The sequence below is a fragment of the Hippocampus zosterae genome, chromosome 18 (assembly GCF_025434085.1).
Source record: "Hippocampus zosterae strain Florida chromosome 18, ASM2543408v3, whole genome shotgun sequence".
Classification (NCBI taxonomy): domain Eukaryota; kingdom Metazoa; phylum Chordata; class Actinopteri; order Syngnathiformes; family Syngnathidae; genus Hippocampus; species Hippocampus zosterae.
This window is the reverse complement of record NC_067468.1, coordinates 4,994,982-5,010,412: the sequence shown is the minus strand read 5'-3', so window position 1 is coordinate 5,010,412 and position 15,431 is coordinate 4,994,982. Positions and strand designations below refer to the sequence as shown.

The 15,431-nt window shown below is 41.2% G+C and overlaps 1 protein-coding gene across 8 annotated transcripts in view; it reads left to right on the top strand.

Annotated features, from left to right (window-relative positions):
* Window positions 1–15,082, top strand: part of vav2 (vav 2 guanine nucleotide exchange factor) — a 147,819-nt gene extending 132,737 nt beyond the window's left edge. For 2 of the 8 annotated variants that reach the window (XM_052050244.1, XM_052050246.1), the window contains 19 exons: window positions 1,254–1,322; window positions 1,396–1,482; window positions 3,272–3,360; window positions 3,464–3,596; window positions 3,928–3,942; window positions 4,234–4,343; window positions 4,468–4,569; window positions 5,541–5,629; window positions 6,001–6,014; window positions 6,119–6,137; window positions 6,315–6,442; window positions 7,509–7,580; window positions 7,656–7,717; window positions 7,918–8,034; window positions 8,280–8,367; window positions 8,450–8,573; window positions 9,978–10,064; window positions 10,497–10,651; window positions 13,267–15,082. In XM_052050244.1, coding sequence (XP_051906204.1) covers window positions 1,254–1,322; window positions 1,396–1,482; window positions 3,272–3,360; window positions 3,464–3,596; window positions 3,928–3,942; window positions 4,234–4,343; window positions 4,468–4,569; window positions 5,541–5,629; window positions 6,001–6,014; window positions 6,119–6,137; window positions 6,315–6,442; window positions 7,509–7,580; window positions 7,656–7,717; window positions 7,918–8,034; window positions 8,280–8,367; window positions 8,450–8,573; window positions 9,978–10,064; window positions 10,497–10,651; window positions 13,267–13,314 — 1,608 coding nt within the window. In that variant the 3' untranslated portion in view covers window positions 13,315–15,082. The remainder of the gene's footprint in view (window positions 1–1,253; window positions 1,323–1,395; window positions 1,483–3,271; window positions 3,361–3,463; window positions 3,597–3,927; window positions 3,943–4,233; window positions 4,344–4,467; window positions 4,570–5,540; window positions 5,630–6,000; window positions 6,015–6,118; window positions 6,138–6,314; window positions 6,443–7,508; window positions 7,581–7,655; window positions 7,718–7,917; window positions 8,035–8,279; window positions 8,368–8,449; window positions 8,574–9,977; window positions 10,065–10,496; window positions 10,652–13,266) is intronic. The other 6 variants (XM_052050249.1, XM_052050248.1, XM_052050245.1 and 3 more) reach the window with 5 other exon arrangements.
* Window positions 15,083–15,431: the final 349 nt, after the last annotated feature.

Genomic DNA, 15,431 nt, shown 5'->3' with positions numbered 1-15,431 from the left:
TGAAGCGTAGAGTGTGTGAAGATTTCTGCATTTTCATAAGATACAAGGGTCATTAAATAAATATGGTGATTAAAAAAAAGAACATTTTTATAAGGACTTCTAAAACAGATTTTTTAAAATTTGAATATACCTGTATTCTCCTAGCACTGTCACTGACTTTTTCCATCTGTGCACAAGCTTCCATATTCACTCAGCATCAGCAAGTCTTTGGACTGTGTCTCAACCAGTCGCTCACAACACTTTGTCATTTTCAAACTTCGTTGTCAAACTATCGCAAACTGCTGAGCCAGGTCAAAAAAGACAGAAAGCACAAACGCAGCGGTCATCAGTCAGAGGTAGTCATCTTGCAAGGCCTCACACAGCAGCCCAAACGGTGCAGACCATCAACAAGCTAGGCTGGGAACTCCATCCCCCTTACAGCCTCGATTATGCCCCTTCAGACTTTCACCTGTTTCGTCCCTCAAAAGCATTCATGAGAGGCCCTAAGTTTGAAAGTGACGCTGAAGTCACGAGTGTTGTGAGCGACTGGCTAAGAGATCACTCCAAATATTTTTACGCTTTAATATGGAAGCTTGTGCACGCAGATGGGAGAAGTGTGTGACAGTGCTGGAGACGATGTTGATTTTTTTTTTTTTTTAAGTAAGCTTCTATCTACTGTATATTAGCAGTCCTTATCCCAAAAATTTCACCTTTTTAATTGAATGACCCTCATATAAATATCCAGAGAAAATATCCTATTCACATTTGCAATTGAGTTCTGCCTTTAGGGTTCCTTTTTGACATCAGCAAGGGTATACTTGAATTTGTAAAAGTATAGTCTGTTGCACAACATCTGCTTTTCCATTCGCAATGATTTATTACGTCGAATTCTCATTGCAGCTCAACGGCATTTCATACATCATTGCAGCATTTAATTACTTCCCCCCCGGTGGAAGAGAAAAAAAGCGATTGCTGATCATAAAGATGTAGAATGTTTGTTTGTGGGGAAACCGCAGTCGCGTGGTTTTCTTGTTTTTGCAATTTCACAACCGGAGTCTTCTTGCAACTCACTCCGATGTCCTATTTTTAATGCAATGGATGTTGTCTCCGTTATATTCTGGGCCGTATCAGTGTTGGTTTGATAATCAGAGTAAAGAGCTGCTGTACATCACAATCAGCAAAGCCCCTCTTGCCATGAGTGGTCAATATCATCTAGATTTTCACCGTTGATGACAATAAAACAACATAACACAAAAACAAATCCTTCCTTCCAGGAACTTTTGAGTCACTCGACGGACCGACCAGAGAGGCAACAACTAAAGGAGGCGCTGGAGGCGATGCAGGTGTGTCTTGCACATATTTGTAATTGATTGTAAATCAGAAATTGACATTTTGGGGTTTTTTTTGCACTGTTAGGACTTGGCCATGTACATCAACGAGGTCAAGCGGGACAACGAGACACTGAAGAAAATAAGTGAATTCCAAAGTTCGATAGAAAATCTTGTAAGTATTTTCTCTTGGATGTCACTGCAGGTGGTTTAGTGGCAGTTCATTTATCAGCTTCCGAAGCATCACTGAACTTGACTTTATTTTTGAAGGTGCAGCGAGGCTCGCTCACTGACACATTTTCCGAAATGGGAGGAAAAGTAAACATCACGTGGTTGTTTAATTTCACACTTGATGGCTGGGCGGGCACTCCAGAAATATAACAACCTGAGCACAATTAATGAAAAAGGACAGACTGTTGTGGAACTCTGGTCGTCTTCTCAAACTTTGATGTCATAAGAATCAGTGGCAATTGAAATACCGTATTTTCTGCACTGTAAGGGTGAAAATGTTTTTCTTTTATAGGGTGCACTGCATTATAAGCTGCATAGAACAGAAGCTACAATCGTGGCAGTGGTTTTGCTATGCATCCACTAGATGGTTACGCTACAGGAATACAATACAATATAATACAACTTTATTTATTTAGAGCTTTCACAACCAATACAGCTGTAACATTGAGAACTGGTCACAAACACGAACATCAAACATATAAATAAAACTGGCATGACAAAAAAAAATAAATGAAAGACAAAAGTTAGGAATTGATTCAACAAAAAGGCACACATATGGCATGGGCTCACATCCACAATATTAGAAGTCGTGCTTGTCTCCTTCTTCCTTTGTTTAATCAGAAGTTAACTATCCATCCATCCATTCTTTTTCTGAACCATTTTATCCTCACAAGGGTCACCGGAGGTGCTGGAGCATATACCAGCTGTCTTCCGGCAGTAGGTGGGGGACACCCTGAACCGGTTGCCAGCAGGGCACACAAAGATGAACAACCATCTGCGCTCACACTCACACCTAGGGACTCTTTAGAGCGTTCAATCAGCCTGCCGTGAATGTTTTTGGAATGTGGGAGGAAACCGGAGTACCCGGAGAAAACCCACGCAGGCCCGGGAAGAACATGCAAACTCCACACAGAAAGGCCGGAGCCAGGATCGAACACACAACCTCTGCACTGTGAGGTTGACGCGCTACCCACTGGACCACCGGGCCGCCCAGTAGTTAAATATGCTGTTGGAATTATCTTCGTTTCATTGTGGCTGTGCAGAGCTCACAAAGTAGTTGTCTGTTTGAGTGTGTGTCAATTAGGTTAAAATTGGTTCCTCCTAATAATCACCACTAGATGGCATAGGAACACTAACAGGTAAACAACTCAATGGGGAATAAAAAGAGACTGCAACACCATATATAAGGTGCATCGGATTATCGGGCGTGCTGTCAGCTTTTGGGAAAATTGAATGCTTTTAGGTGCACCTTATAGTGCGGAAAATACGGTAATCTGTCAATCGATCATGAATCCTTCAACAGTTGAACTAAGAAGGCAATGTTTTAGGCCACATTTAATATTCTAAAGCCAAGATCCAAGTGTAAAAATAAGTGAACCAATGTGTGACAAAACCATGTAAAACCAGATGCTCGCTGAGCTAAAGTTTTGCACAAGAGACATAAATCCTGATGCTGTTTCGGCAGCTCGTTATTCAGCAATTTTAGAGGTGATTTATCTTTCCATTTTGTTACGCAACTTAAGGAACGTGGGGAAACTTTCAATTTAATTTCAATTCCACCGTATTTTACCGTTTATAGTTATACGTTATAATGTATCCCAGCAGGGACTGCGTCATTATTCTCTCCCATCTATTTCGATTCTCACTGAGCCTCATGTGCTTCTGAATTATTTATAGTCTCTCATTAGTTATAACAATCAGTGAATTGACCCTGAGTGCCTGTGTGACCTAAGCAGCAGGTGAAGCTGGAGGAGTATGGGAGGCCAAAGATAGACGGAGAGCTTAAAGTCTGCTCCATCGTCAACCGTACCAAACAGGACCGGTGAGTCTCAGCGATGCCAAAATGCAAGCTAAGAAAACAATCCATGAATGTAATGTGACGTCTCAAGGGAACATTGGCTCTTTGCTATCATGTGTCTTTTCAGGTATATATTCCTGTTTGACAAAGTGGTCATTGTCTGCAAAAGGAAAGGTTATAGCTATGAGCTCAAAGAGATTATTGAACTGCAGTCGTATAAAATGTCCGATGACCCCATGAACAACAGAGACATGAAAAAGGTATGAGGTCAAATATGCAAATGTATATATTTTTTTGTGTGTGGGGGACAGGGAATGTAACATCATGACGCGATCATGACGGCATTTATCTCAAGGCTGACGGCATCCTCATATCTAGAACTTAGAAAAAAGATGTGACGTGCTTAGTTGTGCTCATCCATGCTTGAGAAATCACGCGCCTTTAACAACATTGTCCATAAAAATGTTACGATAGAGCCCACACGGCAGCCAGTCAAACATGGACTTTTGGTTTCAATCTGCATGTGTCTGTCCATGTTGCATGTGTAACCGTGTCTTTTTTATGGTGTCTTTCTTTTTGCATGCTTACCAGTCAAGTGGAAAAATGGTAAGCTCAAGTGACACTTTGGTTCACTCATCTTCTCGTGATGGCCTACTTTCCGACAGCAGCGCTGGTGTTTTTGGGGCTCCGTGTGGCAAATGCACGCACCTTGCTCGTAATGGCTTTCAAGCTTTTTTTTCGTACACCAGCATTGCTAAAGCATGCACCGCATCATTTACTTGGGGAAATAAATGGAGCGCCCAAATTTGAGTGCATGATTTGAGGAGTGGGCATCACCTCTTCTTTGCGTGAATTGACATCGCTGCCATGTGCCGCTTGCTCGTGTTTTGTCTCCAGTGGTCTTATGGCTTCTACCTGATCCACCTGCAAGGGAAGCAGGGCTTCCAGTTTTTTTGTAAAACGGAAGAAACAAAGAGGAAGTGGATGGAACAGTTTGAAATGGCCATGTGAGTATTGGTTAAGGACACGTCGCTCAGTCCGTATATACAGTTGGTGCATATCATCTTCGGCTGACTGACCTCACGCAATCATGTCTCTGTTCATTGGTTCTTGGGGCTATTATTCTTCTAGGTCCAACATCAAACCGGACAGGGCCACGGCTAACCAACATAACTTCCAAATGCACACGTTCGATAAGAACACCAACTGTCGAGCCTGCAAGATGCTACTCAGGTAAGCAGAACAACAAAAACTCAGCAACACCATCCAAACCAATGACGAAGGTGTCGTTTTACTTCCCTGAAGTCGTACAAAGGACCACCGCGCAAGGACGTCGTGTAAAGTTAAACAGTGTACTTGTACCGCTCTGCATTGCTTCACTGTCAGCAACGTGAAGGTCAATGTAATGTTTGTCAAATAAGAATGGTAAAAAAAAAAAAACATGTTTGCGTGATGTGCATCTGCGATATACGTAATGAAAAATGAAATTAGTTGGCAAATAATTCATTAATGTTAAAAAAAATGGACACAATTATCATGACTGTTTTCATATTTTTGCGTTTCATCAAATCTCCATGATCCAAAGCCAACTGTTAACTTCTTGTATACACTTTCGGCACTTTGGGGAAATGAAGCGTTGGGTGACATGTTTCACTGAGTCTGACGTGATCCTTCCAAACACCGGCCACCTTCATTTAAGAGTGTCGAAGCATCAGAATGGGGGATAACCCGTGTCCTGAAATCGCCGTGTCTGCCTCTGTCACACCAGACTGAGCAGAGCAGAGTTGGCTTGGCTAAACTCCACTTTGCGTATTGACCCACAAATTTCATGGCTGGCCTGACCTAAATTCCCAGCCAGTGGAAAAAGGCTTGTACCAGTATTCTCACTCCCTGCTACATGCTAATTAACTCTGTGTCCCCACCGGTCTGCTTGTGATTTATGACACTCACGAGTCAAGATGACAGTGTGTGATGAATGTGAGTGTTGAAAAGCAGCGTGTTCTTGGAACTATATATTTTAGGGATAATCAAACAGAAAAGGGAATCTTCTCACAGGGCTTTTACTGTAAACAAGCATCCATGTCAATTACGATTCTGAAAACTTTATTTATCCCCACAGGGCAATTGTTGTAGCATGTCCGCAAAGTTCATTTAGAACATTCCGTATTAACTTGCATGCGTGTGTGTGTGTGTGTCTCCATTAGGGGCATCTTCTATCAGGGTTACTTTTGCTCACGGTGTGGAACTGGAGCCCACAAAGAGTGTCTGGAAGTGATCACCATCTGCAAAATCAGTATGTCTGTGTTATCTAACACGTCCTTTTGTTATCGTTTACCCCCCTCCAAACAGTGCATAAATCATTCCACTCCTTCTGATTAGACTGATTTCATCGCTAAAATGTGGAAACATGACATTTGTGCAATGAATTGGTCAAGGATTTTGTTTATGTGGTTAAATAGTTTATCAAACTAGTCTTTATGAAAAACTATGCTCATGTTTTCATTTATTTCTGATCAAGTTTATATTTCTATTATTTATTTAGAAGTCGAACTGCGTAACTTGGGAGTTGCTTTAACGTGTAAATCCAAGCTATTGTTTGTTATTACGTATTATCATTATTGTCCTCTTTATCTGACTTCCTCTTCCGCTTGCCTTTGCTTCCAGATCCTCTCGACTTGGTGAGTCGAAGCACAATACTTTACATTTATGTATATTGGAAATTATGCATCAAGCCTCAATGATAATTATCCTGTTAACCGTCTCGTTTATTTATCATTTGCAGGAACCTGGACTGTCCTCTGGTAAGTACACTTAGTGTACGCGCAGGCTCATGAGACAATAAACAAACTGAAGCATAGCTCTTTACTGCCATCTGGTGGGAGGAGCTATTTCCTCAACATCATCAAGCATGACCTCGCTATTATTGCTCTGTAAACAATATGATTCACCCAAAATGTGCATGCTATGTGTGTTTTCAGGTCCCAAGATGGTAGCAGTGAGAAACTACCACGGTACACCGGCACCCCCTGGAAAGACAGCTCTGTCCTTTCAAACGGGAGACTACATCGAACTGCTGAAGGGGGACCCTGACACCGCATGGTGGGAGGTAAAGCCGACACTTAGCGCTTTTTCTCCGAGGCCCAGCGTGGTATAACAGTGAATAGAAAAAGTCTACACACGCCTGTTAAAATTCGAGGTTTTTGTGTTATCTATTAAGAGAGAGAGAGAGAGAGAGAGAGAGAGAGAGAGAGAGAGAGAGAGAGAGAGAGAGAGAGAGAGAGAGAGAGAGAGAGAGAGAGAGAGAGAGAGAGAGAGAGAGAGAGAGAGAGAGAGAGAGAGAGAGAGAGAGAGAGAGAGAGAGAGAGAGAGAGAGAGAGAGAGAGAGAGAGAGAGAGAGAGAGAGAGAGAGAGAGAGAGAAAAATCGTTTCCACCCTGAAAGTGAACCTGTGCATTTCAAAATAAAACAATTGTTTTGGGATCATTGTTTAGTTGTTTTTACTTCCCCTCTCCATAACATTTTAACTTATTTTCAAATGAGTTGTACAAGTTATACTGCAGCTCTTATGAAAAAGGGTTTGTATTATTTTGACAAGAGTCAGTGCATTCCAATAACAATGCTTGTGTGCATCACTGGATTTGAAAAGTGGTACCTGTACCCCGGCAATGTCATTTTCTTTGCTAATCGTGCTACTTGGGCTCCTCATCCAAAGGTGCTAACATGAATTTATCATGAATGGCAGCATACTGTATGTAGCAAACACCCTTTATATTTATTTATGTATTACATTGTTAAAATGACTGAAAGTATAAAAAATAACTACCGTATTGTTTTTAAAGGGCTCATTAAATGCTTGCTGTTTTTGCGGCTAAGAAATCCAAACGAAAAGGAGAAGCTATTTGTCATTGTCAAGCGTTGGTTCTCGTCTAAGAGCAGCCTCAGCAAAAAGGAGCAGGTTCAAAACACATGACTTTTATTGTATTATTTTGCGGAACTCACATCAAACGTCAACAGTCATCTACTGTATCTCATCTAAATTGTACTATTGTACTTTAAACTCCTTCCCAAGGCAATGTTTTTTTTTTAATTTACATAGTTCAACATGTTTGTTTCATTATTGCAGTTGTATTCGGCCACATTTCAATATTTGAGTTACATGTTATTGTCTTCCAGGGAAAGTTGATGCAAACACAGAAGAATGGCTTCTTCCCCAGTTCTTGTGTGAAACCTTACCTTGACCCAAAGGTAAGTCAGTCCCCGTTCAGCAACAAGTGAACTGTTACTCTTCGGACCACTTCAATGTGTTCTGTTTTATGACAGCCCTTCCAGTCATTATCCAGCAGGCAGTCGTCAAGGGATGCAGACTACTACGGCTATCCTTGGTAAGGCCCTTCAACTTGAAATTTTTCCTTTGTTCTGTCCGTTGATTTTTGTCAGCTCTATTTAAGCGTGAACAAGCAAAGATGAAAAGTTTCACCGCGACTGTCAAAAGATGAATTACGACATGACCGCTTGACGTTAACAGTTGTCAAGGTCGTTCAACTGTCATGACTCAGTGTTTGTTCCTCGCTCCTCTTTGTAGGTTTGCAGGAAACATGGAGCGCCAGCAGGCCGACAACCTCTTAAAATCCCACAGCAGCGGGACCTACCTCATCAGAGAGAGGACGGCCGAAGCAGAGAGGTTTGCCATCAGCATCAAGTGAGTTTGCCTTCATACAGAGGGGGGAACTTAGCACTCGAATGGCTTTCATTAACAACTGATTCAGACAATTCCAAGGCAGGTCTCTGTACATGTGTATTGTGCAGCCCCTGCAACTAACAGCTTGTAAATTATGTTTTCTCTTGAATGCTGTCTTAATTACTAGTGGCGCAAAGTAACACGGTCATGATCAAGTTCACACAGTCAAAGCAGGTGTGGAAACCAAGTCTCGTTTTGCCTCACAGATTTAACGATGAAGTGAAACACATAAAAGTCATTGAGAAAGACAGCTGGATTCACATCACCGAGGCCAAGAAGTTCGAGAGCCTTTTGGTAAAGATCAAACGCAAAAGATTACAACGTCCTGGAAGTACAAACAAGCCGTGATGAATCGAATCAATGTGCTGCATAACAGGAGCTGGTGGAGTATTATCAGTCCCATTCACTCAAAGAGAGTTTCAAGCTGCTCGATACCACGTTGCGATACCCCTACAAGGCAAGGGAGCGCTCGTTAACAAGATCCAGCTGCCGCTCGCCAGGTAAGCGTTCTGCCATTCGCACTGAGCCACAATAACTGCTCGTATGGATAGTGTCGTGCTTGCGGGGTCAAATAGCACTCGCTGACAACACAGGACTTCCAACATCTTTCGACATGTTTCACAATCCAACAATTATTGGTAATCTTATGGATTTCGGGAAAACATATTTTCCAATAGTTGCTCTACTTTATTCTGCCAAATTGGCAAATTCACTTTCTTTCAACGCCGCTTCCTCAAACCCTCATCCATGCCTTCATGGCCTCCTGCGTTGACGACTGCAATAGCTTCCTCTACGGTACAACCTCCAAACTCCTCAACAAACTACAGTACATCCAGAATGCCGCCGCCCGCCTTCTCACCTACACCTGCACCCGAGAACACATCACCCCACGTCCTTAAAAACCTCCACTGGTTCCCCGTTCCCCAGTGGATCCAGTTTAAACTCCTCCGACATACCAATAAAGACCTTCAATTATCAGGCCCCCTCCTACCTCTCCGACCTTCTTCACCCACACACTCCTTTCTGCAACTTCCGCTCCTCAAAGACAAACCTCCTCGCCATCCCCGTGACCAGGCTCAGAACCTGCGGGGGACCGAGCCTTCTCTGTCGCCGCCCCCACCCTCTGGAACTCTCGACCACAACACATCCGCAACTGTACTGACCTCCAATCCTTCAAATCATTTCTTAAAGCTCACCTGTTTCGCAATGCTTTTAACACCGTAGAATCTCTTCTACTCATTTCTGCTGAGTTTTTCTTCTTCTAAATATGTTTGTTTTGAATTGTGTATGCGTGGCGTAAATGGGATAAAGTGTACATTTTATCCCATGTTTTAAACTCTTGTAAAGTGTCTTTGAGTCAGATGCAAAGCGCTTTCAAAATTAAATGTATTATTACCATTATCATTCATATCAAGGTGGGGGCCTCAAACTAGCGTGCAGCGGGATGTATTTGGCCCGCGGGCCGTGTGTTTGAGACCACCAAGTTAAAGGGTAGATGTGTTTCAGTAAAGCACACTTGTCCCTTAGCCATCTTGCGCACACATGTTACTTGTGTGCTAACTCGCCCATGCAAGAATCCTGGGGCGCGTGTGCGTGACATGTGTGCCATTTACTAAATTGCACATGTTGACATATCACTCGAGAGGGACTAAGAGTCACGCGTGTGTGTTGTGACTCACGCGTGGGTGTAATTTTAAAAATCGGAAACATTTTTTTTTTCTCATGACACAATGATTAATTGAACAAATAAACTGAGTAAAAGGGTGGACTTTAAAATCCACAGTCCATGTGCATGGCTGTTTTCTCGTTGCTTTTTTGCCTCCAGCTCTGCCTGCACCTCAATACATTTCCCAACTCTATTTCCTTTGTTTTCCACCCCCTTTCCCTTTCTTTCCTCCTCTTAGCAGCCACCTGCGCCTCCTACAACTTCTCCTTCCTCAGTCCACAGGGCCTGAACTTCTCCTCTCAGAGCTCGGCTCCCTTTTGGTCAGGTACTCGCTTACTTCGAACTCTATCCCCCTTTATCTTGCTTCAGGTTGTCTCTTGCCACGTTGACCTGAGACATTTTACTTCTGCTATGCTTTGTTCATTTTATTAATGAGACTCATTTTCAGTCCTCCTTGGCTGTTATTCCCTCATTAAATCAAGGAAAGAAAACCAATTTCCTCTCCTGAAATGAAACACTTTATTGTTTGGCTATATTCCGCCACACTGAACTTTTTTTGCCACTCATTTTCAATACTAATTATTACTTCCATGCGCGCCGTATGAACTTTCACCTGTCAGCCAGAGATGGTCATCTTTAAAATAGAAAAATGATTAATAACTTGAAATGTAACGTGCCACATTCAAAAATCCCTTCGGTAGGTGAAGTGTCGTGTTGGGATAAATAGAGCTGAGTTTTGTCTTTGTGCCATTTTCAGTGTTTACTCCTCGCGTTGTAAGTACAGCGGTAGCCAGGTATAACTTTGCGGCAAGAGACATGAGAGAACTGTCGCTGCGGGAAGGAGACATCGTCAAAATATACAGCAAGATCGGTGGCGACCAAGGATGGTGGAAAGGCGAGGCCAATGGACGGGTGAGTAAACCTCCGAAATTTTTACTGCTGCCGCGTTTATCTTTTTAATACACTGATATATGAATTTATAGATCACTCAATCATAAAACATTTTAATGTATGGTAAGCTGGCTGTTTGGACTACAGTTTTCTGCCACATTTTTACATGAATAAAGCTGGTAGGTAGGTACCAGCCACTCGCTTAGCGTCCAATTTGTTGGACATGGATAGTCTTTATTAGTAATTCTCAAATGTATACACAATGTACATACCATATTGACCCGAATATAAGATGGTGTTTTTCACATTGAAATAAGTAAGGGGTCGTCTTATATTCGGGGTCTATACATTAACCCATTCACGACGCTAGATGGCGCCAGATATCATTGAAGCAAATGCTGAACTTGACTCCCCAGGCCAAAGTTAACCCCTGTCACGAAGAATAAAAATAAAAATAGCGGTAGCACGAAGAAGAAAAATAAAAAAATAGCGGTAAGAAAGAAAAGAGAAGAAAATAATCGAAGAGATAACAGAAAATGGATGAACGTAGCGACAATCTGGAGAAATGTGGGTCGAAGATCGGCCAGGTTAACTGGAAGCTGAGGAGGAGTTATGATCTAATTTACATTTCAAAAACCAAAAGCCATTCATTGACGAATGTGATTGCACTTTAGTTTACATATTTAAATGTTTAGATATTAAGATTTGAATGAGGCAAAATAAGATGCTTTTTCTCTCAAATGTATTGTTATAATCATTTGTTCCAGATGCCCTGTAATTATTTTCTGTATAAAAATTAATTTGGTGTTCAAAAAGTCAAACTTGATTCTTGAAAAAGAGGGAGTCGTCTTATAATCAGGGCCAAGACAGTACTTGGAAAAGCTCTCTTTTAGTTCCACCATCATGCGCAACAATAACATATAGCACAGTTAGTGCAAAAGGTCATTGAGAACAAGGCAACGCCTGTTGTTTTCATCACAAAAAGTGTATTGATTATTGTTGTGAGCAATGGTAACATTTTACAGTTTGAAGTTGAACATGACCCCCCACTTTAAATATAAATAAAGACTGTAGATGAATAACAAATCCAATAAAATAGTTTGCACATAAAGGTCAAATAAAAAGTGTTCCGATCTAAATTCATGAAAACAAACAGTTCAAAAACATGATGAAATGTATTGTATTTAACCTTTTCAGGGACAGCAGTGACTACAGTGGACAGCTTATCATGTTATCAGGTTACAGGGTGCATGAAAGGGTTTCAAGTTAAATACAACTGAACTGTTCTAAATGGATTATATTACTAATAATTGAGGTCACTGTAGCATTTTACACAGTTTAAACATTTTATTTAATGATTCTTTTCACACGTACAGAATCACTGAGCTCTACACATATTGGTACATCCACTCCAAATACGAGTCGTAGAAGAAGAGATACAATAAGCTTCACTAACTGTTAGCTTATCGGGTAACTACATTACAGGGTGGTTGTAGACGATTATCTTCATCATTTGTATTGTAGTAAGTGACTTGAGAGACACCTAGCTCCTGCTGTTGGCCTTGTGGGGCACTTTTCTTTCTGCCCCGTAGGAAGAATCTTCACAAAATACAAAAGTAGAAAAACATTGCCCATTTTGCAATTTAATTAGCAAATAAAATCACAGATTTTGTTAAAGGGTTTAAAAAAAACAAAGCTTTGTAGTGGAAAACAAAAACTGATACACAATTGAATATCCGTAATATCCGTTTTTTAATATTCATTCAAAATAATCTTGTTCTTGCACAGCTAGCACAACATACAATGGGCGGCACGGCTGAGGGGGGGGGGGTTAAGTAGTCGTGTCTCAACCCGAAGGTTGCGGGCTCGATTCTCACCCCTTTTGACCATCTCGATGAGTCCTTGAGCAGGATACTGAACCCCCAGTAGCTCCCGCCTTCAGGATGTAAAATGAGGAGGCCGTGCTTTGATTACCCAACGTAGACACCACTTGACAAATGAAAGACCATTTATAACATATTCATCAGGCATTTGTCCAACTTTTATCAGTGGTCTCATTTAAAAACCAAATACTACTTTTTGGGAAATAAACAGTTACTCATTTTGCACTTTGAGTTCAAACAGTCACAATTGATTAGCAGAGTGAGCCATCCACTGTATGTAATCAGTAGCACTCTCACTCACTCACTCACTCACTCACTCACTCACTCACTCACTCACTCACTCACTCACTCACTCACTCACACGTTAATTCATTCATACTGAGTTGTTTTTCCAACGAACAAAATTAAATAATGTAATAGATGTTTTTTTAACATCCACATTAAGTGTTCAATATTCACCTCACTCACGCAACAAGTAGGGAAACTTTGTTGCTTAGCAACAGTTCAAGTAGCGCTCCGTGAGAAGCCTTTAAGGAAGATGGATGAGGCTGCTCCTTCTGAGCATGCCGTGATATGAAAATAATGCAAATATCATTCCAGCATCATATATATATATGGGCGGCTGCATTCTGCTACTGCAATGATAATACATTCATCAAAAGATATGTAAAGCCCACCTACTGTACCCAAATTTCTGTCACCCACACGTCTGATGGAATTTGAATCTAAGTTTGTTTGGTTTTTGTTTTTCAGATTGGATGGTTTCCCTCAACATATGTGGATGAAGAAGGAGTCCAGTAAGGGCAGGATGTTGCCCACTTGGCACATTTTGAAACAGGAAAACAAACAAACAAAAAATTTAAAATCAGGAAGCATCTTCTATGAATCTGCTGATCTCAGAGGAAAAGGCCTCGCTCTCTCCAGGAAAGTTGTTGTTGATGCTTCTGCTGGATCGCAAGCACCTCGCCACCACCTCCCCCTGTCTTCAAGTATGCCTCAGCTTTGCTTGTTCTACAAGTTTCCCTCTTTCATTACTGTACAGATAAGAGAGGAAACGTCGCTCGCTCTCTGTTGGCCTCTGTGTGATTTTCTGAGGCTTTATTTAACACGGCAAAAACAGACTATGGCTAGCTTTACTCTGAAAAAAAAGGACTTGCGGACCTCTGCGAGGTGAAATAATTGTACAGTATAGATAATTTATTGAATAGAGATTATTATCATGACTATGGTAATTGTGGGGATTTAGCAACAGCAGATGATCTGCAAAGAAAACTAAAACAAGGAGACAGAGAGAAAGAGAAAAAAAACAGATGTTCTTTTTTTCTTTTCACATTGACAGATTTTGCCTTAGTTGTCATGGTGACGCCTTGTGGGTTGACTCCAGTGGAGTGAAAAGACTTTGTTGACTGGCTTGGCTTCTCATGCATGCATGTGTCCATGTGCAGCCCACACAAACACCAATGTACAGTTCGGTGCCTTTCAAAGACTTGATTTGAACCTCAACGTCAGCCAGTCAAGAACATTTAGCATTGCTAAAAAGAACCATTTGTAAACATGGAAAGGGGGAAAAAAACACAAAAAACAAACGAAAAAAAACTCTTGAACAGAAGACTGAACTTGGCAGTAGAGTCATTGAACATGGGGAAGAATTTAACAATGACTTGTCAAAATGGAGTCGCAGAAATACAGTCAAAAGTATTGTCTGTGGGGCAAACAATCACAGTTTTTTTTTAAATACAGATGATCAGGTGACCAAAGGTGTTTTTTTCCAGTTGTCACTCGAGAAAATCCTCTTTGGCTGGTGCTGTGTCAAAGGCCGAGAATTAAAACTGCCATAAAAGAAGAGGTTTTGTGTGCAAGGGTGTGTGTGTATGTGTGCTAATCATCTGTAATCTGCTCGCACTCAGAAAACTGTGTGGGGGTGTGATACAGTGCCAAGTGTTCCCATTTACCTCCAGTGATTGTTTCACACTCTATGCATAGATCGACGGCCATGTGAGAGTGTAAATGACATCCATATTTCCTTACTGCTGTCCCCATGTATCACAATATTTTCTACTCCCACCTAATCACACATCATAAGATTTATTGACAAAAACATGTCCATTCAAGCAGGGAAACAAATGAAATCTCATGAAACATGCTGAGCGCATATACCGTGCATTCAGTAATTAATATTGGTCAAAACAACATTATTATTTATGATTTTTTTTATGTGTGTGCACCCAGTTCACTGAAAATGCTATCATGGATCAAATCAGCTGTAGAAGTTTTCAAGAACTTTTGACTGTCTATGTGTTACTGCAAAGTCACAGTTGATTTAAGTGTGTGTGTGGGGGGGGTGAGGGGGGAGAGGGGGGTGACAGGAGGCTCTTAGGTTGTCTTGAGTCAGCGGAGAGCTTCCTGTCATCTATGTCCTGGACAAGAGCAGCCCAATGCATGTAGCTATTGATATTTCAACCCCTGTCAGTACATCCTGCAAAAAATATGTCAGTCATTGTGTACATTTTTGTTGAATGGTCGACTATTTCTCAATGAGGTCTGTCATGGAATAAATATTTCAAATGTTGGTTGTTGTTTTTTTTTTTTTTTTTTTTTTACTGGAGCATATTTTGTGTAATGTTTGATGAACAGATTATTTGGCACAGTCAAGGTGCTGTCTGCCACTGTAAGAAAAAGAAAAAAAAAGCTTCTTAAAAGAGGTCATTGGTTATTACCTGAGCAACTGTGATGTCATTTTAAGTTGACAGAAAGTTGCAAAATGGCCACCCCCTGAGATGGCTAAAAACTGGTGGATTTTCCTGCTTCACTCTTATTACAACAACACAATATTAATCAAAATGTGTTTAGACGAGTGGAAGTGAGGAAAACATTAATGTACAGAAGATTTGGGGGTTGACTTCCCCTTTAAACATCAT